At 42.6% G+C, this 26,612-nt stretch overlaps 3 protein-coding genes across 3 annotated transcripts in view; 2 read left to right on the top strand and 1 right to left on the bottom strand.

The window, feature by feature from the left end:
- LOC118365913 (DISP complex protein LRCH3-like) overlaps window positions 1-6,072 on the top strand; it is a 103,445-nt gene extending 97,373 nt beyond the window's left edge. Inside the window, exon 22 of the mRNA XM_052491688.1 lies at window positions 6-6,072. Within this exon, the coding sequence (XP_052347648.1) occupies window positions 6-146 (141 nt within the window). The 3' untranslated portion in view covers window positions 147-6,072. The remainder of the gene's footprint in view (window positions 1-5) is intronic.
- iqcg (IQ motif containing G) lies at window positions 6,073-20,827 on the bottom strand. The gene is made up of 10 exons (XM_035748346.2): window positions 20,676-20,827; window positions 20,368-20,514; window positions 20,002-20,204; window positions 19,569-19,697; window positions 11,229-11,310; window positions 10,808-10,969; window positions 9,996-10,070; window positions 8,018-8,149; window positions 6,592-6,693; window positions 6,073-6,429 (listed from the first exon to the last, which is right to left on the bottom strand). Exons 2-10 carry the CDS (start codon window positions 20,494-20,496, stop codon window positions 6,328-6,330), a joined length of 1,116 nt encoding a protein of 371 aa, XP_035604239.1. The 5' UTR covers window positions 20,497-20,514; window positions 20,676-20,827; the 3' UTR covers window positions 6,073-6,327.
- Window positions 20,828-20,959: 132 nt separating this feature from the next.
- LOC118366031 (60S ribosomal protein L35a) lies at window positions 20,960-25,431 on the top strand. The gene is made up of 5 exons (XM_035748347.2): window positions 20,960-21,018; window positions 21,534-21,573; window positions 21,880-22,032; window positions 24,256-24,400; window positions 25,366-25,431. The coding sequence occupies exons 2-5, from the start codon at window positions 21,563-21,565 to the stop codon at window positions 25,387-25,389; spliced, it is 333 nt and encodes a 110-aa protein (XP_035604240.1). The 5' UTR covers window positions 20,960-21,018; window positions 21,534-21,562; the 3' UTR covers window positions 25,390-25,431.
- Window positions 25,432-26,612: the final 1,181 nt, after the last annotated feature.

Genomic DNA, 26,612 nt, shown 5'->3' with positions numbered 1-26,612 from the left:
CTTAGACCCAGCTGTGCCTGCCCCTCCACATCCTAGAGGAGAGAGGGCTCCCCCTGGTGGCTGGGACGGTGCGTGCACTCCTGGAGCTGGCCCTGCCCAAATACACAACCTCCCCTGCCACCACCACTAACCCTCTGGCCATGTAGGGCAGCAGAGTTCCACACTCACTCATGGATGGACAGACACAGGACCCACCCTCTCGCTCTCCGAATGTACATTATATGGCTTTCCCTCTCGACCCCCCCCGCCCCCTCAACCATACAGGGTCACCCCAGCCTTCCCAGACAGGTCTTCCCCAATGAAGAGAGATGAGGGAGCACGAGTATGTCAAAGAAAGGGATGACTGTCTCTTCCACTGTGTCCTCACACAGACTGCTTACGACTTGCAGCCTCGAAAGACTGACGGACGAACAGATGAACAACCGAGATTGTCCCAGACAAACGGTCAGTTGGACGGCGAGTAAGAGGGTTTTTTATTTTCTATTACTAGTCATTCTCTCTCCATCCTCTTATCTATGTTCAGTAGGGGTTGTTTTATTTTCTATTATTATTATTATTATTATTTCATCTTATTTTTCATATTCCTTTTACTTTCACATGTTAGATCCTTGCATGTCAGAGGGGTTGGGTGGGTGTATGGGGAAGGGTTAGGAGACTAGCAAGTTGTCGGTTGCCTAAGTAACCTTTAAGGTCATGTGCTACAAAGAGCAACAATAACGGTGGTGGTCTGTCGTCATGGGAACATTGATGCTGCCAACACTTAAAATGGCTGTTATTAAATGAACGTGTCTTTTTTTTTTTGTTATGTGGTCAAATCACGAGCTGGCTGAATCAAAACCAATGCTGGATTAGAGAGGGAGAGGGCGCTCCGGTAATCTCTACGCTTTATACTTTCTCAAAATGTGTACAAAACATTACGAACACCTTCCTAATATTCAGTTGCACCCCTTTTTGCCCTTAGAACAGTCTCAATTCGCCAGGGCCTGGACTCGACAAGGTGCTGAAAGCATTCTACAGGGATGCTGGCCCATGTTGCCTCCAATGCTTCCCACAGTTGTCAAGTTGGCCGGATGTCCTTTGGGTGGTAAAACCATTATTGATACACACTGGAAACTGTAGTGTAAAAAACCCAGCATAGTTGCAGTTCTTGACATAAACCGGTGAGCCTGGCACCTACTACCATACCCCGTTCAAAGGCACTTAAATATCTTCTTGCCCATTCACCCTCTGAATGGCACACATACACAATCCATGTCTCAATTGTCTTAAAACTCCTTCTTTAAGCTGTCTCCTCGCCTTCATCTACACTGATTGAAGTGGATTTAATAAAGGATCAGCTTTCACCTGGTCAGTTGGTCATGGAAAAAGCAGGTTTTCTTAATGTTTTGTACCCTCGGGGTCATTATACAGAAGTGGTGTAAACTGGGACAAAAAAATAAATCACATTTGTATCCTATTTTCCCCCAACTTTCAGCACACGTCTTCCAACATATTTCAGGTAGACATATACTACTCACACACTTTGTTTGTATTGCATATTTTAAATATTTATCTGAATTTACCTTACACCCCCCCCGAAAAAAAAGTGTTATTCCGAAACATAGTGAAAAAGTTGCAATAAAGGAAGAACCATGCACAATAGTGATCATTTTGATTAACCTTCTATTATAGATTCATTGGAGAAATAATTTGCAAACAAAATTGACAAAATAACAGGCGTTTCGGTGGCACGGGTGTCAATCATAGACATAAATGGAGGACTCCGAAAGATATAACTCGTTTCAGTATAGACATTGCCATATAGAGGGCTTCCACTATTTAAATGTAGTCAACTGTGTGGGGATTCCTATGGGTTTGGAAGTGATCAGCCAATGATCAGAGGGCTTCCTCAAATTGGGTTGCTTATTGTTTGTAAACCCACGAGTAAGGTAATATCCAGAAGCCAAGGCCAAGATTTATACCAGGACTTTGGTCCCAAGATCCAGACCCAGTGAGTTGAGACCATGATACGTTAAAGACCGAATGTGGTCTTGAGGGGGACTCAGTCAGGCTTTCAATTTACTCCTAAATGTTGTATAATGCACAATTTTGAGTGGGCACATGGTGGTCCTCTGTAGCTCAGTTGGTAGATCATGGCGCATGCAACTTTAAATTAAGATGGCCTCAATGGCACTGCCGGTGCTGTCACAGACGCCATAATGGCATAGAGTCAAAGATGAAACCTCTATCTCTCCATGGTGTCAATTGTTTCGGTTGTGACTTTTTCAGTTTGACTTATTTTGAACATCCAATGAGGTTGGTGGCGCCTTAATTTGGGAGGACAGGCTTGTTGTCATGGCTGGAGCGGAATACATGGAATGGTATGAAACACATGATTTGTTGCCATTCCATTTGCTCCGTTCCAGCCATTATTATGAGCCGTCCTCCCCTCAGCAGCCTCCACCGGCTAACATATTGCTAGCTATCTTTAATTTCCACAGCCTTATTCTAAAACGTACAAAAAAAATTTCACCTCATCAATCTACACACAATACCCCATATTAACCAAGAGGAAGCAGTTTTTTAAAATTACATATCTTATTTACATAACTTTTCAGATCTTTTGCTATGAGACTCGAAATTGAGCTCAGGTGCATCCTGTTTCCATTGATCATCCTTGAGATGTTTCTACAACTTGATTGGACATGATTTGGAAAGGCACACACCTGTCTATATAAGGTCCCACAGTTGACAGTGCATGTTAAAGCAAAAACCAAACCATGAGGTCGAAGAAATTGTCCGTAGAGCTCCGAGACAGGATTGTGTTGACTCACAGATCTGGGGAAGAGTACCAAAAATGTCTGCAGCATTGAAGGTCCCCAAAAACATAGTGGCCTCCATTATTCTTAAGGGAGGTGACCAAGAACCCGATGGTCATTCTGACAGGGCTCCTGAGTTCCTCTGTGGAGATGGGAGAACTTTCCAGAAGGACAACCATCTCTGCAGCTCTCCACTGATCAGGCCTTTATGGTAGAGTGGCCAGACGTAAGCCATTCCTCAGTAAAAGGCACATGACAGCCCACTTTGAGTTTCCCGAAATGCACCCAAAGGATTCTCAGACCATGAGAAACAAGATTCTCTGCTCTGATGAAACCATGATTGAACTCTTTAGTCTGAATACCAAGCGTCACGTCTGGAGGAAACCTGGCACCATCCCTACGGTGAAGCATGGTGGTGGCAGCATCATGCTGTGGGTCTGTTTTTCAGTGGCAGGGACTGGTAGACCAGTCAGGATCGAGGGAAAGATGAACAGAGCAAAGTACAGAGATCCTTGATGAAAACCTGCTCCAGAGTGCTCAGGACCTCAGACTGGGGCCAAGGTTCACCTTCCAACAAGACAATGACCCTAAGCACACAGCCAAGATAACGCAGGACTGGCTTCAGGACACGTCTCTGAATGTCCTCGAGGGGCCCAGCCAGAGCCCGGAATCTCTGGAGAGACTTGAAAATAGCTGTGCAGCGGCGCTCCCCATCCAACCTGACAGAGCTTGAGAGGATCTGCAGAGAAGAATGGGAGAAACTCCCCAAATACATGTGTGCCAAGCTTGTAGAGTCAAGGTTGTAATCGTGCTTCAACAAAGTACGAAATAGAGGGCCTGAATACTTATGTAAATGTGATATTTCCGTTTTTTTTTTTTTTATACATGTGCAAAAAACTTAACAATATAAATATATTTGCTTCGTCATTATAGGGTATTGGGATGAGGGAAAAAAACAATTGAATCCATTTTAGAATAAGCTGTAACGTAACATAATGTGGAAAAAGTCAAGGGGTCTGAATACTTTCTGAATGCACTGTATGTACATCCCAAAAGAGAACTTTACACATTTCTTGATATAGGAGATGTTCGGTACTGACACTATTTAAGAATAGATGAAGATTTACCAACTCAAAAATTTGATCTGAAATGTTTCCAGATAGACTACTCACCATGTGGTCATGCTGGAGAGGGGTGCAATCCCATCACCTGGTGATATTTGTAGGAGTTTCTTAAGGCACAGTCTTTTATTGTGTATGTATAGTTAGTGACCTCAATGTGGGAAGGATTTATTTTTTATTTTTTTAGAAAGATGTTTAAAAATCAACTGCTAATTAGATCAGTATCTTTCAATATAATAATAAAACACCTCTCAGTAGAAATAAGTGTGTAAACAATTACTTTTTACTATATTAAGTTAACAATATATTTGGTATTGGCTTGGATTGAATTAGAACATATCGTGATGTATATAGATGTCCTAAGTTTGGAGACGTAACTTTTTAAAATATATATATATTAGTTTTTTTCGGGGTGGGATTGCAATTTGCACCACTTGTGTAGAATCACCCATGTATAAAGCTGTAATTCATGTGTTTTTCCACAAGGAGTTGTGTTCTCGTGTAGCTACATGGATTGGACGATGTCCCTAAGTGCTGGGCCAGGGAAGTAAAATATTAAGTACTATAAGATAGAAAACAGGCCTCTTAAAGGGTTAGTGTTACGAGTGGGATTAGTTCAAGCTGATCCTCGACCAGTGTTTCCAGGCAATTTCTTCCTTGAGCACAGCTCAGTCAAGTCTCTAATCAAAGGCGTGTGTATGGGCAGGTTGACTGACAGCATGACATCAAGGCCTGCAACTTTGCATTAGTATCTGTGCTTTTATCTTGCAGTAACGGTTATTTCTTATTGTAGTCCACTACTGACGAGCTGTTGGGGCTGGCCAGGTTCTGGGGCTAAACATACACTACCTTTTTTATTCTCTACGAACCACCTCATCACTTTCACAGTTGAGTTCAACATGGAGAGTTGAGACCGTAGACAAGTAGTAGTGAATATGACATAGTGTCTCCCTCATGCACAGAACTCATCTTTTAATGTTGCTAAGCTTGTATGACATTCAAATGGATCTACAGATTGAACTATTGATAGTGTTCAAGACACCTTTCCAATTCTCATGATCAAGTTGTTTTTTGTGAATTGTTCAAACACACCTTATAGACACAATGTGGCTCTTGCTACACACAGGTGTGCATATTGCTAATTTGATCTGGCAGCGGTTACAGTAATCTGCCAGACCGGAACAGTATTTATTTCACTAGCGCTGTCCTTAGTGAAACCCCATTGAGAAGGCCGTGTTCATTAGGCACCGAACAGAAGAAAACAACAATTGTCCAATAAGAAACATTGCAGTTCAGTTGCCTTGCCCTAATGAACATGGCCCAGCTCTACTTAGAGCAGTGTTACCCACAGAAAGTCAGGTTAACGGACTGACTCTTAGTTCTGAGGCAGACACAACCTCTCGTTCTCAGGGAGGGGGATGAGGGAGTGCTAGCCACAGAGCTGGCAATAATACTCTGGTGAAGACTGACCTGAGGACCACTGATTGATGGGATCTTGTAGGCAGATTCCCAGCCTCCCTTTTCAGAACTCTATCTAAAAGAAAGTTAAAATGGTAAAAACATACCTCTGATATATATTTTTCCCTTCAAAAGCTATGTAGGCTGCCTACAGAGATGCACATCCCTACAGTAAAAGCTACGTAGGCTGTCTACTTAGATGCACATCCCTACAGTAAAAGCTATGTAGGCTGCCTTAGATGCACATCCCTACAGTAAAGGCGATGTAAACTGGGAATCTGCCTACGTAGATTCTGAAGTGAAAAAATATATCAGAGGTATGTTTTTACCATTTTAACTTCGTTTTAGTCAGAGTTCTCAAAAGGGAAGATAAAGGTGATTTTAAATATATTATAAATGTTTTGTTTTGATATTTTCACCCTTACTGACTTGGGCTTTCTCTAGCAGGAATCATGTGCCCCTACTGCTGGGTCTGGACCCCTTGACATATGTACAGTAAAATAGATACATTCCATGTGTTTACAAGTAGGTACCGCATAAAGAGAGGACCTTCTTTCATGACCGCAACATGGGTCTTTTTAACTTTACATTTTTACACCGTTTGCTGAGAAATTGTCCCTGAAAACATGTACAAAATTGAATTATTATTTTCTGGAATTAATATTTGGCATTAATAAAAGTGACCCATATCAGTCTCATGAGTACGCTTGTTTATTACCATTCTTGCCCTTGTGTTAGACTGCATATAAGTAAGAACCTTGCAATGGTGGTAGTAGTATTCAAAATGACCACGCCAACTTTACTCTGTTAAAGGGGGAAAGCCTTTCTCATTGAATATATATTTGCCTACAGGCCAAGTGTCGACTTAGATTGTCTGTAATCAGGGATTGAACATTGATGAAAAGTAACATGTCTGTATTGAGACTTTTTGGAGCTCTTGAAGGGACACCTCACTTTTTCTTCTTTCCCTTCTTGCCCTCCTTGGGCTTCTTGCCTTTCTTATAGGGGCCCAGGCCGCGTCGCACTAACGTTCCCCTCCACCACGACTGGATCTGCAAGTGACACAGGGAACAACAAAATGATTTAGTGTAATGAACAGGGGAGTACAGTTGTGATCAAGATGCATGGCATTAAACACTGCCCTGCCACTGGATGTGATTGGTTTCCTTGCTGGGCAGGTGGAGGTGATTTATTAAAGAGTGTTTAATGATTACCTTGGTGGCTGCGTCTCGCTCCATGTGTTCCTTCTCCAGCTTCCTGCGTAGGGCCTCTTTCTCCATCCTGTCCTCGATGACCACCTGCTCACTGTCTCTGTACTGGAACAGAAGAAAGTACAAAGACTGAGTCAATATGCAGAGTAAAATTTCTGTTCCATACAGGTATACTTTCTAAAAGCAGTCTATTTTAGTAATACATTTTAAAAAGCTATGTATGGAAACTCATTACATGGAGCTCCTGACGAACAGTTCTTGTGCTGACGTTGCTTCCATAGGCAGTTTGGAACTCGGTAGTGAGTGTTGTAACCGAGGACAGGCATTTTTTATGCGCTCCAGCACTTGGCGGTCCCATTTTGTGAGCTTGTGTGGCCTACCACTTCCCGGCTGAGCCGTTGTTGCTCCTAAATGTTTCCACTTCACAATAACAGCACCTACATTTGACCGGGGCAGCTCTAGCAGCGCAGAAATTTGACAAACTAACTTGTTGGAAAGGTGGCATCCTATGACGGTTCCACGTTGAAAGTCACTCAACTCTTCAGTAAGGGCCATTCTACTGCCAATGTTTGTCTATGAAGATTGCATGGCTGTGTCACAGAACAATAACACAAATGTGAAGCATCTGCTTGGCTTTATTTTCCAAATATGGTAGTGAGAGGAAGCCCACTGGCCTGCAGTGGGAGAAGGTAGATTTTGGCCGACATTCTGCAAATTTTCTCATCAATGAAACATTTGATCTCAATACAGTCTTCTATTCCCAAAACTACAATCTGTTATGAACAGAGTGGACTATGTTTTGTAGACTTTGCAATTTTTTTTTTTTTTAAATTGCGTTGTTTAGGAATGCAAGGGTGAATTGAGTTATTGCACAGGCGCAATATGCAGATGCATGCTAGAATGCGCCAATATAGGATCTCAATAGCTCGTGTTTGGCTCTGTCCCCTCCTTGCTTGCTCTGCCCACTATGACTCATTTGTTCCCATAGACCACAGCCCGTTGTTTTCAATCTTTGTTTACTTATAAAATCCACTACTTTGAAGGGGTGTCCACATACTTTTGGCTATGTAGCGTACAATTAATTTAAAGGTAAAACAAAAAAACGTATGTAGCAACTGCCTCTTTAATGATCTGAGGGCTTGTAATAACAGTTTATTTGCAAGTGGGATGTGCAACTCAATAGGACGGTGTTCCTAATATTTGGTATACTCAGTGTATATCAGGCCTACTATCCTATTCATTACCTAGCGCTAACCTGTATACAGAAAAAAATGGGTTGTATTCATTAGGGCACACTGAAGCAAAACATTATGCAACGGAAAATGAAAACTACTGTTTCTTTTTAGAAAAGTCCAGGTGGTCCCTCCCTGTTTCAGTCCGTTTTTCCCTGTCTGGTGCCGAATGAAATCCACCCAGGCTATGTCCTCACCTTCTTGGCCAGCTCCTGGAGCTGGGAGAGATTGTTAGCTTTGTTGTTTCTCAGGCTGTTAAGCTCCTGCTGCTTGTCCTCCATGTCTCTCTCATAGCGCTCCATCCATACCTCCAGCTTCTCCCCCAGACTCTGAGAGGTGCACACAAACACACATTGTTGCAGCGTCACAATGACAGACAACCTGTTTTGTGGTTCTGAAAGTCAGATTTTGCAGTGATTTGATCTGCTGCTATCCGTGGTGCTAAATCCCAGCTATGGCCACTTGCTCAAGAGACAAGGGCTCATCAATTTCGTGTACAGCTCCCCCAACTAATGTTTTGTGATTTTAAAAAATTGCTATTGCTGTCGTAAAGTTTGCCGAACCCTGAATGGGGACTAGGGATTGATTTGGGATTCTACTATTGCAATAAAATAACAGCATTAGATGTTTTAGATGGCGGCTCAAAGAACGTACCAACACATCCTACTACACCCAATACACACTTCTGGTCCTTCTGTGGCTCAGTTGGTAGAGCATGGCGCTTGTAACGCCAGGGTAGTGGGTTCGATTCCCGGGACCACCCATACGTAGAATGTATGCACACATGACTGTAAGTCGCTTTGGATAAAAGCGTCAGCTAAATGGCATATATTATTTATTATTTATTATATTACACTACCGGTCAAAAGTTTTACAACACCTACTCATCCAAGGGTTTTTCTTTATTTTTACTAGTATCTACATTGTAGAATAATAGTGAAGACATAAACTATGAAATAACACATATGGAATCATGTAGTGTTAAAAAAAATCTATATTTTATACTTTAAATAGCCACCCTTTGCCTTGATGACTGCTTTGCACTCTCTTGGCATTCTCTCAACGAGCTTCATGGAATGCATTTCAACTAACATGTGTGAACAAAAGTTCATTTGTGGAATTTCTTTCATTCTTTATGCGTTTGAGCCAATCAGTTGTGTTGTGAGAACAGCTCAAGTAAGCAAAGATAAACGACAGTCCATTACTTTAAGACTGAATTTACATACAGTACCAGTCAAAAGTTTGGACACCTACTCATTTGAGTTTTTTATTTTTACTATTTTCTACGTTGTACAAAAGTGTTAAACAAATCAATGTATTTTAGATTTGAGGCCTTCATGGTCAAATTGCTGAAACCACACAAATAAGAAGAGACTTGCTTGGACCAAGAAACACGATCAATGGATATTAGACCGGTGGAAATGTGTCCTTTGATCTGGAGTCCAAATTGGAGATTTTGTTTCCATCCGCTGTGTCTTTGTGAGACGCGGTGTGGGTGAACAGATGATCTCTGCATGTGTATTTCCCACCGTAAAGCATGGAGGAGGACATGTTATGGTGTGGGGGTGCTTTTCAAGACACACTTAACCAGCATGGTTACCACAGCACTTGGGCTAAGTGGGACTATCAGTTTTTCAACAGGACAATGACCCAACACACCTCCAGGCTGTGTAAGGGTTATTTGACCAAGAAGGAGAGTGATGAAGTGCTGCATCAAATGACCTGGCCTCCACAATCACCCATCCTCAAACCAATTGAGATGGTTTGGTATGAGTCGGACCGCAGAGTGAAGGAAAAGCAGCCAACAAGTGCTCAGCATATGTGGGAACTTCCTCAAGACTGTTGGAAAAGCATTGCAGGTGAAGCTAGTTGAGAGAATGCAAAGAGTGTGCAAAGCTGTCATCAAGGCAAAGGGTGGCTACTTTGAAGAATCTCAAATATAAAAAAAATGTTTAACACTTTTTTTGGTTACGACATGATTCCATATGTGTTATTTCATTGTTTTGATGTGTTCACTATTATTCTACAATGTAGATCATTAGTAAAAATAAAGAGAAACCCTGGAATGAGTAGGTGTTTTAAAACGTTTGACCGGTACTCTATATATCACACAAAAGTTCAATTATGCTCCTATACACGAGTCATGTCATTTTCCAACCACCACTGCACACGTACTGTCTGATGTTCCTTGAGGAAAGTCTCCATCTCCATATGAACTCTCCTCTCCTCCTCCAACCTCTCCTGCTGTAGCTGAGGACAGAGGAACAATGATTACACAGATGCACCTGTAGTGGTGACCATCTCTGTACAGCCAAACCTCACAGTTGCTACAAAGTCTGTAGCCAAGTCACACCAAAGGCTCTGTCCAGAAACACCCCCCCAGGCCCCTAGCCACTTGTGTAGATCTGAAAGGATGGGATAGCCAGAAGAAATGTGTAGGTATTAGCAAAAAGCAATACCTACCCAATTCTATGAGATCTACATGGGGGGACTGGAACAACAATTCAGCCCTGGCATTTCATCCACACGAGCCCACATCACTCTGTGCGCCGCCAACTCACCCCCCACACACACATACACCGTGACCCTACACACCCTAATTAGACACTGGGAGCAGTGCTGACATGACATTTCAAAACATATGTGCACTAAGTAATATCATAGGCTAATTAACTTTATGGCCGTTGCCCACTGATCAGCCAGGCTCATTATAGATTAGTAGAAACTGCGCAAAACTCTGTACAACAAATCTTAACAGGCCCATGGGCCGCCCGCTATGTCTTTATATAAAAATATATATTTGTGTGTGTGTGTGTGAATTTCAATCAGCCTACCCAACAACAAAAATGGTCCAGTTTACACAGGCAGCCCAATTCTGATCTTTTGATCAGATGTTTTCCACTAATTGGGCGAAAGATCAGATTTGGGCTGCCTGTGTAAACACAGCTTTAGGGGATGATTCTAGACAGGGCCACAAAGACACACACCCTGATCTCATCCTCCAGCTGCTTCTCAGAGTGTGTGTTGATCTTCTGTCCCTGGTACACCAGCAGCTCCGCGCTGCTCTTCACATACTTCCTCTCCAGGCCAGTCTTAGCCTTCATCTCCTGTAGTTGGTCTTTCAGGTGGGCAGTCATCTCCTCGCGTCGCTAAAGGGACAACATTAAGACAGTTTGCGCAAAGTATTACATAAGTTGTCAGTACTTTCTAACTATTTACCTGAGAATGAAAAACAGGGAGGCACCCCGATTTTCAAAGACATTGACGTCTGACACCCTCAAAGAACTTGGAGCACCACCAAGAGTCAGTGAATGTGTAGCCTAATTCTAACCTTGCCCATTACTAGATTGAAAATCATATTGGGCACGTGAAGGAGTGTGTCTCCGTTGTTTTCCTCAGTTATGGTACCTGCAGCTCCAGAGTTTTTTCCTTGCGGATGTCAAGCAGCTGTCTCTGAAGAGCTTTGGTCCTCCGCCGGCCGCCCTCCTCCCTGCAATACACACAGACAGCAATCAGGCCCAATGTGTAAGTGTGAGTCGACTCTTGGCATTCTCTCAACCAGCTTCATGCGGTAGTCACCTGGAATGTATTTCAACTAACAGGCGTGCCTTGTTAATTTGTTGAATTTCTTTCCTTATTGCATTTGAGCCAATCAGTTGTTGTTTCAAGGCAGGGGTGGTATACAGATAGCCCTATTTGGTAAAATACCAAGTCCATATTATAGCAAGAACAGCTCAAATAAGCAAAGAGAAACGACAGTCCAACATTACTTTAAGACATGAAGGTCAGTCAATGTGGACATTTTTAAGAACTTTGAAAGTTTCTTCGAGCAGTCGCAAAATCCATCACGCGCTATGAAACTGTCTCTCATGAGGACCGCCACAGGAAAGGAAGACCCAGAGTTACCTCTGCTTCAGAGGATAAGTTCATTAGAGTTTCCAGCCTCAGAAATTGCAGCCCAAATAAATGCTTCAGTGTTCAAGTAACAGACACATCTCAACATCAACTGTTCAGAGGAGACTGAATGGTCGAATTGCTGAAAAGAAACCACTACTAATGAACACCAATAAGAAGAAGAGACTTGCTTGGGCCAAGAAACACGAGCAATGGACATTAGACCGGTGGAAATCTGTCCAAATTTGAGATTTTTGGTTACAACTGCCGTGTCTTTGTGAGATGCAGAGTAGGTGAACGGATGACCTCCACATGTGTGGTTCCCACCGTGAAGCATGGAGGAGGAGGTGTGATGGTGTTGGGGTGCTTTGCTGGTGACACTGTCAGTGATTTATTTATAACCAGCATGGCTATCACAGCATTTTGCAGCGAAACACCATCCCATCTGGTTTGCGCTTAGTCCCACTATCATTTGATTTTCAACAGGACAATGACCCGACACACTTCCAGGCTGGGTATGGGCTATTTGACCAAGAAAGAGAGTAATGAAATGCTGCATCAGATGACCTGGCCTCCACAATCACCCAATCTCAACCCCGTGGTTACTACATGATTCCATATGCATTATTTCATAGTTTTGATATATTCACTATTATTCTACAATGTAGAAAATAACAAAAATAAAGAGAAACGCTTGAATGAGTAGGTGTGTCCAAACTTTTGACTCAGTACTTTGTTGACGTGCCTTTGGCTGCGATTATAGCCTCGAGTATTCTTTGGTATGACGCTACAAGCTTGGCACATCTGTATTTGGGGAGTTTCTCCCATTATCTGCAGATCTGCTCTGTCAGGTTGTACGGGGAGTGTCACTGCTCAGCTATTTTTCAGGTCTTTCCAGAGATGTTCGATCGGGTTCAAGTCCAGGCTCCGGCTGGGCCACTCAAGGACATTCAGAGACTTGTCCCAAAGCCAATCCTGCATTGTCGTGGCTGTCTGCTTAGGGTCGTTGTCCTGTTGGAAGGTGAACCTTGGCCCCAGTCTAGGGTCCTGAGCCCTCTGGAGCTGGTTTTCATCAAGGATCTCTCTGTACTTTGCTCCGTTCATCTTTCCCTCAATCCTGACTAGTCTTCCCGTCCCTGCCTCTGAAATACATCCCCACAGCATGACGCTGCCACCACCATGCTTCACTGTAGGGATGGTGCCAGGTTTCTTCCAGACGTGACACTTGGCATTCAGGCCAAATAATTAAATTTGGTTTCATCAGAGCAGAGAATCTTGTTTCTCATGCTCAGTCCTTTAGGTGCCTTTTGGCAAACGGGCTGTCATGTGCCTTTTACGGAGGAGTAGCTTCCGTCTGGCCACTTCCATAAAGGCCTGATTGGTGGAGTGCTGCAGAGATGGTAGTCCTTCTGGAAGGTTCTCCCATCTCCACAGAGGAACTCTGGAGCTCTGTCATAGTGACCATCGGGTTCTTGGTCACCTCCCTGACCAAGGCCCTTCTCCCCAGATTGCTCAGTTTGGCCGGGCAGCCAGCTCTAGGAAGATTATTGGTGGATCTAAACATCTTCCATTTAAGAATGATGGAGGCCACTGTGTTCTTGGAGACCTTCAATGCTGCATAAATGTTCTTTGGTACCCTTCCCCAGATCTGTGCCTCAACACAATCCTTTCTCGGTGCTCAACTGACAATTCCTTCGATCTCATGGCTTGTTTTTGCTCTGACATGCACTATCAACTGTGGGACCTTATATCAACAGGTGTGTGACTTTCGAAATCATGTCCAATCAAATGATTAACCATTGTCACGTCCTAGCTGATGGCGCTCAGCTACACCCCAACGGTCCCCTGTTGTGACCATACTCCCAAGCATCTCTGTGTTCTCAGACCTTTGATTTTGTGCCACCAGGGCCACAATAATATGCCCCCTTGCTGAATGTCCGAGTGTGACCCCTCCCCATTGGTTACTGCAGCTAGTGTTGCCAGAACTGCCACTGCCTGGGTGGGGATACCCCACTGGAATCCCCACCGGCTAGGTACAAGGTCTTCAAGCTTCTGATTAGCAGCTTTGAGAATTTCCTTGTATATTATGCTCTCCCATCAGGGGGATTTGGCTTTGTAGGACCAACCCTGCCAGGCAGGATCAGAATCTTGAGGGGACGGTACTGCTTTAGGTCTGACACATTCATCATTCTGATTTGGCTGCGTATAGGCTACTTACAGTAGGCCCATAAAACAGATAAGGACTTCTCCTTAGCGTATGGATCTCTCAGGTATAGGATTGGGGACCGTTCCATCATGATAGGCAAATAAATAAATCAACTACATTTACAATCAATTGTAAAATGTATATCCCACATCTGCACACAATCGAAAGCTCTCATAACCCCTGCTCACAAACACACATGGGCTCTGGGATTTGCAACCACTATCCTTTTTCACTCACTCAACTCCACACTTTTCCAAACACAAAAACACTCACCCCACCTTCCATCACAATACTCCTGCACATACCCACATACTGTGTCTTCTATGTCCTCTGTGTTTTATCTCTTCCATGTTGATTCAGTACTTTTGTGTTCTTGTACTTGAAGATGTATAATTGAGTTAATTATCTTTTCTTCTAATGCTGTCTTATCAATTGATAAAATACTATAAATGGAAAGTCTAATAGTAATTATTTTCCAACGTTCCCTATCTAGAATGGTATAGTGTAGTTTATTTAAATTGTTGTATTTTATTGCTTTTATAGATATATTTTTTTTATTACAATCCCAACCATGGCTAGTGTTGGGTCTTCCATTAATTTGACAACTCTATAGGAACTTTGTAATATTTAGAATAGCCATGAGAGAGTGTAGTCTTTGTCTCGGAGCATTTGGTTGTCAATATACAGTTTATCGACTATGAGAGCTACACTTTCCCTTTTCTTAAAAAAAAGAGTGTACACGTTCAAGTTGGATTTTGTCGACAGCTTCGCGTGGGTTCTGAAAGCGCTGTAAGAAGGAATTCCTTCACCACATTTTCAGGAACTTCTCCTTTTTCTTGGATAGCAGTAAGGTACCATATTTCCTCTCATAGATCTATTCTGTATGTCAAGTAAGGCTTCTCTCAGAAAGATGTTCTCCTTTAAGTTCATTTAACGTCCATTTCAATCTTATTGACTGTCCCTTTTAGCTTGTTTGTATCTTTCTCCAATGTAGCAGCTTTTTCGTCACTCATCTCAAGGCTCGCCGTCAACTCCTTTATATCGTTCTTAACTAATTCAAGAATGCAGTTTGTCATCGATCGATTTCAACAGATTGGTTTCCACCCTTACCATTCCCGGTGGTGAAAAGCATAAATCGTCTGTGTCCGTCGGAGTCTCATTTCTTTTGGAGATTGGTTCTCCTTGTTTACTCTCATGTTTGGTGTTGCTTGTTGTTGTAATATTTGTCGAATACATTTCTTAAGCCTGATGATTTGTTTTGTGTCATCCAGATGGAAGGTTATTACCCACGAGTATGTAAAGTTCTAATATTTAGTCTTACAGATATTAAATATTAAGATTTTATCTTGAGGCAATCTGCACCGCTGTGTAGAGTCTGCATCTTACCTCCGTTCCCATCTAGTGGATTTTATTTTTTAACACTGGCTTCTTTCTTTTCACTTTGTCATAGAGGCCAGTAATATCAAGTGAATGCAATGTTGTTGATCTCTTTGTATGTTCAAGTATTTGGATCATGTTATAGGTATGCTTGTCACCGGCAGGAACTGAGGAGTTTGTTAGGATCAAAATACATTTGAAAGACGAAAAGCCCAGTTCAGTGTTCTGTGATCAACTACACACATTTGTATGCAAAAGACACCAGAAGGGCTTTCCAAGAGGTGTTGAGTGTTCCTGAGTGGTAAAGTCTCAGTCCTGACTTAAATCTACTTTAAAGAAAATCAGAGACAAGGTTTAAATATCGCTTTCCGTCAATGATCCCCAACCAAATGTAATGAACTTTTGCAATTTTGACAAAAACAATGGCTATATTTTTCCCTAAGAGTTGTGCAAAAGTTGTTAGAATTCACAGCTGTAATGTCTGCCAAAAGTGCTTCCACCAAGTATTTAAGATTTAAGTCGGCCTCAGCCCGGTCAATTCCTGCCAGTCTGCACAGCGCGATATCAACCCAGAGCATATCGGACTGATTTTTCTCTACCACATCTCCGGATTCCTACCACAAGCTCTGAACCTTTACACCGGATCATCGCAGCTTGCTAGCTGCTATCCGAGTGGCTACACCTGGCTAACGTCTCTGTCCAGAAGCAAGCACCAGTTAGCCTGCAGCTAGTCTCGGGCTAGGCCCATCTCCTGGCTTGCCGCAGAGATCCATCAGCCAGTTCCTGGGCTACAATACCTCCTTTGCAAATGGGCCTGCCGACACGGATCCCCGCCGATCCATCACGACTGGTCTGCGACGTAACCGTACGAGGGGGTTTCTACAGGCTTTTCCGTTGCGACGTCCCCCTGAGGCCCATCTGCTAGCCTGCTAGCCCCGGCCTGCTAGTGATTGTTGTCTAATTTCACTGTAGAGCCTCCAGCTCTGCTCAATATGCCTTAGCTAGCCCTTTTGTTCCACCCCCACACACACACACATGCGGTGACCTCACCTGGCTTAAATGGTGCCTCACTCAATGCCTAGGTTTTATTCCACTGTACTCACATCCTACCATACCCTTGTCTGTACATTATGCCTTGAATCTATTCTTCCAAGCCCAGAAACCTGCTCCTTTTACTCTCTGTTCCGAACACACTAGATGGACAGTTCTTTTAGCCTTTAGCCGTACTCTTATCCTACTCCTCCTCTGTTCCTCTGGTGATGTTGAGGTGAATCCTGCATCCCCCACCATCATTCCCATTCCCCAGGCACTCTCATTTGTTGACTTCTGTAACCGTAAAAGCCTTGGTTTCATGCATGTTAACATTAGAAGCATCCTCTCTAAGTTTGTTTTATACACTGCTTTAGCACACTTCGCCAACCCGGATGTCCAAGCCGTGTCTGAATCCTGGCTTAGGAAGGCTACCAAAAATCCTCTAACTATAACATTTTCCGACAAGATAGAACTGCCAAACGAGGCGGAGTTGCAATCTACTGCAGAGAGAGCCTGCAGAGTTGTGTCATACTATCCAGGTCTGTGCCTAAACAATTTGAGCTTATACTTTTAAAAATTCACCTTTCCAGAAACAAGTCTCTCACCATTACCACTTGTTATAGACCCCCTTCAGCCCCCAGCTGTGCCCTGGACGCCATATGTGAATTGATCGACCCCATCTATCTTCAGACTTTATACTGTTAAGTGACCTAAACTGGGACATGCTTAACACCCCGGCCGTCCTACAATCTAAGCTTCATGCCCTCAATCTCACACAAATGATCAAGGAACCCACCAGATACAACACTAAATCTGTAACCATGGGCACCCTCTTATATATCGTCCTGACCAACTTGCCCTCTAAATACACCTCTGATGTCTTCAACCAGGATCTCAGTGATCCCTGCCTCATTGCCAGCATGCATAATGGGTCCGTGGTCAAACGACCACCCCTCATCACTGTCAAATGCTCCCTAAAACACTTTAGGGACACGTTACAGCGAGTAGGCCTTTCTAATCAACCTGGCTTGGGTATCCTGGAAGGATATTGACCTCATCCCGTCAGAGGATGCCTGGTTGCTCTTCAAAAGAGCTCTCCTCACCAGCTTAAATAAGCATGCCCCATTCAAAAAAATATAGAACTAAGAACAGATATAGCCCTTGGTTCACCCCAGACTTGACTGCCCTTGACCAGAAATTTGCATCCTGTAGCACTAATTCCAAAATGTTTTTGGACACTGTTAAGTCCATTGAGAATAAGAGCACCTCCACCCAGCTGCCCACTGCACTGAGGATAGGAAACACTGTCACCACCGATTAAAATCTCTGATAATCGATAGTTTCAATAAGGATTTTTCTACGGCTGGCCATGCTTTCCACCTGGCTACCCCTACTCCGGCCAACATCTCAGCACCCACTGCAGCAACCTGGCCAAGGCTTTCGACTCTGTCAATCAACGCATTCTTATCGGCAGACTCAATAGCCTTGGCTTCTCAAATGACTGCCTCGCCTGGTTCACCAACTACTTCTCTGATAGAGTTATGCGTGTCAAATTGGAGAGGGCCTGTTGTCCAGACCTCTGGCAATCTCTATGGGCATGCCACAGGGTTCAATTCTCGGGCCAACTCTTTTCTCTTTATATATCAATGACGTCGCTCTTGCTGCTGGTGATTCTCTGATCCACCTCTACGCAGATGACACCATTGTACACATCTGGCCCTTCTTTGGACATTGTGCTAACAAACCTCCAAACGAGCTTCAACGCCATACAACACTCCTTCCGTGGCCTCCAACTGCTTTTAAATGCTAGTAAAACTAAGTGCATGCTCTTGAACCAATTTCTGCCCGCACCCTCCCGCCCGACTAGCATCACTACTCTGGACGGTTCTGACCTAGAATATGTGGACTACAAATACCTAGGTGTCTGGTTAGACTGTAAACTCTCCTTCCAGACTCACATTAAGCATCTCCAATCGTCTTCCTATTTCACAACAAAGCCTCCTTCACTTATGCTGCCAAACATACCCGCGTAAAACTAACTATCCTACCAATCCTCGACTTCGGCAATGTCATTTACAAACACTACTCAGCAAACTGGATGTAGCCTATCACAGTGCCACCCATTTTGTCACCAAAGCCCCATATACTACCAACCACTGCGACCTGTTTGCTATGCCCTCGTTGGCTGGCCCTCACTACATATTCGTCGCCAAACCCACTGGTTCCAGGTCATCTGTAAGTATTTGCTAGGTAAAGTCCCGCCTTATCTCAGCTCACTGGTCACCATAGCAACACCCATCCGTAGCACACGCTCCAGCAGGAATATTTCACTGGTCATCCCCAAAGCCAACACCTCATTTGGCTGCCTTTCCTTCCAGTTCTCTGCTGCCAGTGACTGGAACAAATTGCAAAAATCACTGAAGCTGGATGTCAGAGCAGCTCACTGTACCTGTACACAGCCAATCTGTAAATAGCACACCCAACTACCTGATCCCCATATTATGACTTACCCTCTTGCTCTTTTGCACCCCAGTATCTCTACTTGCACATCATCATCTGCACATCTATCACTCCAGTGTTAATGCTAAATTGTAATTATTTTGCTTCTACGGCCTATTTATTGCCTTACCTCCCTACTCTTCTACATTTTCACACACTGTACATAGATTGTTGTATTGTGTTATTGACTGCGTTTGTTTGTAGCTCTGTGTTGTATGTGTCGAACTGCTTTGCTTTATCTTGGACAGGTTGCAGTTGTAAATGAGAACTTGTCAACTGGCTTACCTGGTTAAATAAAGGTCTAATAAAAAATTAACTAGGGGGGTAGAGACTTATCCAAGTATGATATTTCATTTTGTTTGTTTTGGGGGAAAATGTTCTATAACTTTCCTTCACTTTGAAAATGTGGAGTAGGTTGTGTCGATCTATCAGAAAAAACATCAAATGTAATCCCTCTTTAGATAGAATTAAGGCAGGCACTGTATGCACGTCCTATAATAAACAAAGACAAATTATAGTAGCTCTGTTTTCAATCAAAATAAAACAGGCTCATAGAAATGGCTGGAACGTTATCATACACATCCATGTGTTTGATACTGTTCCATTTACAACATTCCAGATATTATTACAAGCCATCCTCCCCTCACCAGCCTCTTTGTGTGGGTTTTGAAAGAATTTCACTATTGCCTGCACAGACAATGAATTATTAGCCTACATATTCATATTGACCTTAACCTGACCTGATTATTATGTCCAGGAGGTTGGCCTTCCTTCTTTTCTCTTCTCCCACAGCGAAAAGCAAGCTGTGAAAGGTCCCTCTCTCTTGCAGCTCTGCCAACACATCCGCAATCACGTGAGCCACAAACTGACTGTATATATATGAGAGAGAGAGAATATGATCATTATGTATGAGGTAGATGGCATACAGGGTATTCACAGTTAATACAGTCTGCTCTGCACCTTCTAAATGTTTGACAAATGTAAACAATGTGTATAATTCAGTGGTTGACCTGAAAAAGATCCCAATGAAAAGTTGTCTCGTGTGCATAATTAATCTCTGTTTGAAGCACAGTTGAGTTGTGGGCTTCTATTTTATTAAATTGTCTGGAACCCAGCTCTGGTCCAAGTCGGAATGTGCACTCAAGCCCCGAACAAGAGCTATCTGGAACCCACCGGTCTCTCTGCACCTTGGCCAGGTTGTCAGGGGACAGTGGGTTCTCCTCTAGTGTGCGGTTCAGTTCCTTCTGGGATCTGTGCAGCTCACGGGTAGCATCTGACAGTCTCCCAGACTCTCTCTCAAACTGACGGGCTGCTTTCAGGTTCTGCTCTGCCCCTTTCTGCTGTTCAAGGACCTGTCCAATGTCAGCTGACACAAACTTCCAGAAAAACAGATGAATACGGGCTGAATAGGAGAAAATTACAGCTTAGATAGCAAGCATAGCATTAGTACCATACCATTAATTTGCTAAAGACTCATCAACGCTTGAAAAAGCCAACTGACATTAGCTCCGCGTATAACTGAGGATAATCAGATAATACCTTATCAGCTTCTGGACGACCCCTGTAGGTGTCGGGCATGATGTGACCCAGCACTGACAGCTGTGCAGCACAGTCCTGGAGCACTGTACACAGTCTGAGCAGCTCTACCCCAGACAAAGGAACCGGCATCCTGGTGGTCTGTGAACACTGAATTCGAGCGAAATTAGCCAAGCAATTTCCAATATCACCTATCTAGCTAGCTACTAACGCTACCGTTTTCTAACTGTGACATTTTTGTGTTAGAAAATATCCTGGGCAAAATGCTCAATAACACAATCAACAGATTCGTAGCTAGGTATATTTCTTACGTGTCTTCACGGAACGTGTTGAAGTTTACTAGCTGTATTTATGGACAATAAAACGCCAGTAGTTTAACTCGAGCATAGTTTAGCTAGCCTAACAGCACACTTGGTAGTTTACCCCGGTCACCCTGGTAACGCACAACATTTGTTTATTGTTTTTAAAAAATGACAAATTCTTATCTACTTAGATTAATATGTTGTGTGAAACGTACGAGAATGCAATAAAATGACAACTGAATAATTAAATAAAAATAAATGTTTTGGTTATGCGTTTCTGTCGTAACCGACTACGTAAATTTCCCAGCATTCCATTCCAACTTCCTTTTCCGCCATTTTTCAGACAGCGAAGGTGAGAAGTACAAAAGGCTACTTTTACAAAATCTAAATGTCTATGTTATTAAGTCTACATTTGGCATAAATACACATGGTTTCAAAGAGAAATATAGTTAAGGTTGCCATACAGTCTATATTTTGAGTCCGAGAGTCTGTGATGAGACAAATATCACTTGGATAGTTTTACAAAGTTGACAAGCGCCGGACTGCAGGGTTGAGGCCGTTCAGATGTATACACCAAAATGCATCTATATTTAGCCTAAATGCTAACTAGGATACAACAGTATTCCCTTATTTTGTGTGTTAGTGGCTAAACGGACAAACCCTACCACAGTGGCTAGTTTAGCGTCCTCATTGGATCTACATGGCTATCTCGTCAATGTCCTGAATTCATGAACGTATGTGTATCTAGCTAACGTTAGCCAGAAACGTTAGTGTTGTCATCTAACTCATACACCAGACCACATGGCAAGTCAAACCTACAGGCACGTTCATATCGAGACCATAATGTATGAAATTGTTTCTCATCAGGTTTTTCCGTGCCTGGAAGAAGACTCGAGATGCCAGGAAGGTGAGTAGCCAATGATAGTCAGCTAACTTAGTTGGCGTTGTTGCCCTCTGCCACGGTTAACAACTTTCGTTTTAGCTACTAGACCTATTTGCAAGGCTTAACTTTCTTTAGTATGGTCATTTTTTGGAGGTAGTTAATACTGAATTTGATATGTGTTTGTACAAAGTAGGAAGTACTATTGTGCATTGGTTGATTCTGGTGAGTATTTAGGGTATGCAGTTGATTGACTGCTGACTGGATTACTCTGGCACCAGCATGATGCACAGGTTGAGTGCTCTGGTTTATGCAGTCTTTTCATTTTCGCAGACTGTGGAGCAAGGCTATCTTTGCCGGGTACAAGCGTGGCCTGAGGAACCAGCGTGAGCACACCGCCCTGCTCAAGGTGGAGGGAGTTTACACAAGGGAGGAAGTTGACTTCTACCTGGGCAAGCGCTGTGCTTATGTCTACAAGGCCAAGAAGTAAGTTTCCCCATCTTCTGTCTCATGGCTAATTTACAATAAGTATTTACCACAGGATTTTATATTAACCCATTAGACCCCAATACAATTCTAGAGTTCTGCTGTAGATTACTTAAAATGTAAGAGCTCGTTTTCTTACACATTTCAAACATACTTGGCTCAAGAACAATTAAGGAATAGTTAGTTTTGAAGAGCATTACCTCTTTAATGACAGTTGTAAATTTGACTTAATTACTCGCTCAAAATGTACCAAGTATAATATATTATACTTATGATTATTATTTAAGAAGTAAAGCCAAAGGAGGTGTTGGTTATGGCCAATAGGCACGACTCTTCGCCACATACCATAAAGCCCCATGTCGCCTTAATTCTATTGTAAACTGGTTACCAATGTCATTAGAGCAATACAAATAAATGTTTCGTCATACCCAAGGTGTACGGTCTGATATACTATAGCTGTTAGCCAATCAGCATTCAGGGCTTGAAACCACCCCATTTATAATTACATATCAATGTGACCAGAAAATTATTTCCATGAGAGAGATCAATCATTCGATCTCCACCGCTGATGTGCTTGCCTGTACCAACCAAGTTATCATGACAGGACCTGCTAATATCAGCTGTTTCACAGCATCAGACATCGACAACACTAAACATGTCCGAATCCTTCTCTCCAACCAACATAGAGGTACTGCCTCTGTCACAGTGAAAAGTCCTGTCCCCTTCGGTGCAGTTATTTTGGGTAATTAAGTGAGCTTTTTTTCCCTCCTAATGACAGCATACCCTGTTGGGCTCAGAACTGGTGCATCGGTCTAAGGCACTGCATCTCTGCTAGAGGCGTCACTACAGACCCTGGTTCGATTCCAGGCTGTATCAGAATTCACCCCATCCGCATGTACAAATTACCTTGACTAACCAGTACCCCTGCACACACCTACTCATTCAAGGGTTTATCTTTATTTTCTACATTGTCGAATAATGGTGAATACATCAAGACTATGAAATAACACATGGAATCATGTGGTAACCACTGGGTTCCTCCTTGGTCAAATGGTCAAATAGCCCTCACACAGCCTGGAGGTGTGTTGGGTCATTGTTCTGTTGAAAAACAAATGATAGTCCCACTAAGCGCAATGCGCTCATGCGGAGATCATTCGTTCACCTACTCTGCATCTTACAAAGACACGGCGGTTGGAACCTAAAATCTCAAATTGGACTCATCAAACCAAAGGACATATTTCCACCTGTCTAATGTATATTGCTCGTGTTTCTTGGCCCAAGAAAGTCTCTTCTTATTGGGGCCCTTAGGTGTGGCATCTTTCCAGAAATTTGACCATTAAGGCCTAATTTGCGCCGTCTCCTCTGAACAGTTGATGTTGATGTCTGTTACTTGAACTGTGAAGCATTTATTTGCGGCGCAATTTCTGAGGCTGGCAACTAATGAACTTATCCTCTGCAGCAGAGGTAACTCTGGGTCTTCCTTTCCTGTGGCGGTCCTCATGAGAGCCAGTTTCATCATAGTGCTTGATGGCTTTTGCGACTGCACTTGAAGAAACTTTCAAAGTTCTTCATTTTCCACATTGACTGATCTTCATAGGTTGCTGTTTCTCTGCTTATTTGAGCTGTTCTTGCTGTAATGTGGACTTAGCTAAAAGACGATCTTCTGACTATCTTAGGGGAAGACCATTTTCTGTATACCTCGTGAAGCTGGATGAGAGAATGCCAAGAGTGTGCAAAGCTGTCAAGGCAAAGGGTGGCTTTAAAGAATCTCAAATATAAAATATATTTTGATTTAACACTGCTAGGGTAGTAATCTATAGTCTCATCTGACCTGTTTGATAGTGGATGTTAAAAGTGTGGGTTATATTGTTTTAACCTAGACTAGTGTTGCCAGTTCACCGTATAGGGAAGTGAGGTGTTTACCAATACACATTTTTGTTGTTGACATCACCCGTCTGTAAACACAAAGCTACTGTTTTCTCTATAGTCTGGTGCTGTGGCAGTCTTTTAGGGATTTGTAGGACAGCGTATTCTTCCCATTATTGTATTATAAAATGTTTTTTATGCCTTACTCTAAGATGCTTCTCCCTTGTCTGGCCCAATTTCAAATTGATGTTATGCTGTTTTTATAGAAGAGCCACTTTTTCGGTGGAACTTTGTGCTTGTTTTAATTTAGTTCTGTGACAGGCGTCTAATTCTGCTCACTGTCTTCAATCTTATCAGGAACACAGTGACGCCTGGTGGCAAGCCCAACAAGACGCGGGTAATCTGGGGCAAAGTCATGCGCGCTCATGGCAACAGTGGAATGGTGCGGGCCAAGTTCAGCAGTAACCTCCCCGCAAAGGCCATGGGACACAGAATCAGAGTGGTGAGTAGTACCTTCAGCTGCTCTTCTCTGATTAGCAATAAGTTTCTTCCTGGACATACAGACAGTCCAGTCTGTTCTAGCCCTTCACTGTCTAGTGGTGGTCCCCCATGGGTGGTTTGTGAAGCACTGCTTTTTTGCTCTGTGTAGGGTTTGAGCCAAAGCAAATACAGCTCAAAGGAATTTGCTGCAACCCAACTGTATAGAACATTGTTTTATCCCTGCACAAGCGCACCTGATTAACTTACACAGCAGCTCCAAACACTTTTGATTAGTTGATTCAAGTGTGATTTTTGTAGGGCTTGTACAGCAATGTCTAATATCAGAGGTACTTTAGGAAGGAGGTTGCCTGAATTAGGAGTAACTTGAACTTTTGTTAGTTCAGGGAACATCCATGTAATTCTGTGTGATCACCTCTTGAAACTGATTTTGTGAGGGGGAGAAGGCATTCTTGTTCGGTGGTTTGATCTTTGGATGGAAAATCCAAGAAATTGTGCTGTATGCAACATCCTTAACGGATAACTTGAACAGCAAAATGCTTAATTTCAACACTTACCACCTTTTTGAAGTGGTTTTCAGCCATTTCCAGTGACTGGTTGTGTATGAGGCAAGCTGTGAGAAAAATAAACCCACCATTTTCAGATGTTGGGGCAGTGCTTCGACCTTTAGGCATGTCGGTTTCCTTAAATATTTATCTGGCAGTGTTACACCACTTATTGTTGCTGTTCATCTGGGTTGTGGGGTGAAGCTACAAAGGATTTGTTTTTCTTTATAAGTTGGTGCTAAAAAATCAAACCTTTTCTATGGCTTGTAGGCTCTATTTTAGTACTAAACGTCCCCCTCATGACCACTACATATTGGGCAAGTGCGCATATGGAAAAACATCTGGAAGTGCCAATTCCCCACTCAATGTATGTTTGTATTGATTTGGTGCCTATGAACTCACCTCACTGCTTTTTGTCTTTCAGATGCTGTACCCGTCTCGTGTGTAATTTACTGTTTGTGTACATACATTAAACAACTCAGTTCCACAATTAGTGTTTTGTGTTTTCTTGGCAGTCGCAGGGTGGGAATCAAAGTATGTTATTTTCAGGAATTGACCATATTTGTCTTAACTTTTCTTGACCAGTGAAGTGTTATAATACTATTGTGCTTTCTGGATTGTGATGGTGTAACTCCTTGTTTTTAAGCAAGGGAAATAATTTTATATTGCAAATAAATTATTCCTATGTACAGTTAGGTAAAAGGATCTAATTTCTTAACCTTTGGGATTGCTGCTTCACAGTTAATTTAAACCCTCAAATGTTAAGCCTGACGAACTCTTTATTACAAAACATGGATGTCCATATGGGGGTGCCTAACTCAAACCTCTAGTTTGCAATTGGTCCCTGTGCTTAATTGTTTCAATATGACTTTTCACTGCCTACATTGCAATGTACAACTTATCTTCACTCCTACAATTGACTTGGCATGTACTACTGCAATCCAGATGCGCTGACCAGCTTTATGATGGCGTTCTTAGCAAAAAATTCCAGCGACATGTTCAAAGGGTGAGGAGGAGAAAACCAGTGCGTAAAGTCCAAATCAAACTAAAAGTGTATTTCCATGTGTGTGAACACTGGAATTAGAATGCATGGACGTGACCCAAGAGATGACTGGCAGCGAGCATCAATGGCTTAATGCGTCAAACTAGGTAAGTATACGGAGCAATGTCTGTAAAATAAGCTTATAAATGGTGTGAGTCGTTTGAGATTACTTAGTCTGATTTTATGCTATCTAAATATGTGGTTTAAAATGTATTGGTCTGAAACTAAGGTTTCAGTCAAATAGGCTATATGTTAAACAATTGCACTCTACCTGTTTTTTATTGTGTATTCAGACTCCTTTTTCCACGTTCTTTTACGTTCTAGCCTTTTTTTATTTAACCAGGTAGGCTAGTTGAGAACAAGTTCTCATTTGCAACTGCGACCTGGCCAAGATAAAGCATAGCAGTGTGAACAGACAACAGAGTTACACATGGAGTAAACAATTAACAAGTCAATAACACAGTACGAAAAAAAAGGGGAGTCTATACAATGTGTGCAAAAGGCATGAGGAGGTAGGCAAATAATTACAATATTGCAGATTAACACTGGAGTGATAAATGATCAGATGATCATGTACAGGTAGAGATATTGGTGTGCAAAAGAGCAGAAAAGTAAATAAATAAAAACTG

This window comes from Oncorhynchus keta, chromosome 33, assembly GCF_023373465.1.
Source record: "Oncorhynchus keta strain PuntledgeMale-10-30-2019 chromosome 33, Oket_V2, whole genome shotgun sequence".
NCBI lineage: Eukaryota > Metazoa > Chordata > Actinopteri > Salmoniformes > Salmonidae > Oncorhynchus > Oncorhynchus keta.
This window is presented reverse-complemented; position numbering and strand designations above follow the sequence as displayed.

Coding starts and splice junctions, on each gene's coding strand:
- iqcg (XM_035748346.2), bottom strand. CDS start 20,496: ATGCCGGTTCCTTTGTCTGGGGTAGAGCTGCTCAGACTGTGTACAGTG. Junction 20,205..20,367: donor GTCGTCCAGAAGCTGATAAG/GTATTATCTGAT, acceptor TTTTTCTGGAAG/TTTGTGTCAGCTGACATTGG. Junction 6,430..6,591: donor AGCGAGACGCAGCCACCAAG/GTAATCATTAAA, acceptor TGTCACTTGCAG/ATCCAGTCGTGGTGGAGGGG.
- LOC118366031 (XM_035748347.2), top strand. Junction 22,033..24,255: donor TATGTCTACAAGGCCAAGAA/GTAAGTTTCCCC, acceptor CAATCTTATCAG/GAACACAGTGACGCCTGGTG. Junction 24,401..25,365: donor TGGGACACAGAATCAGAGTG/GTGAGTAGTACC, acceptor TTTGTCTTTCAG/ATGCTGTACCCGTCTCGTGT.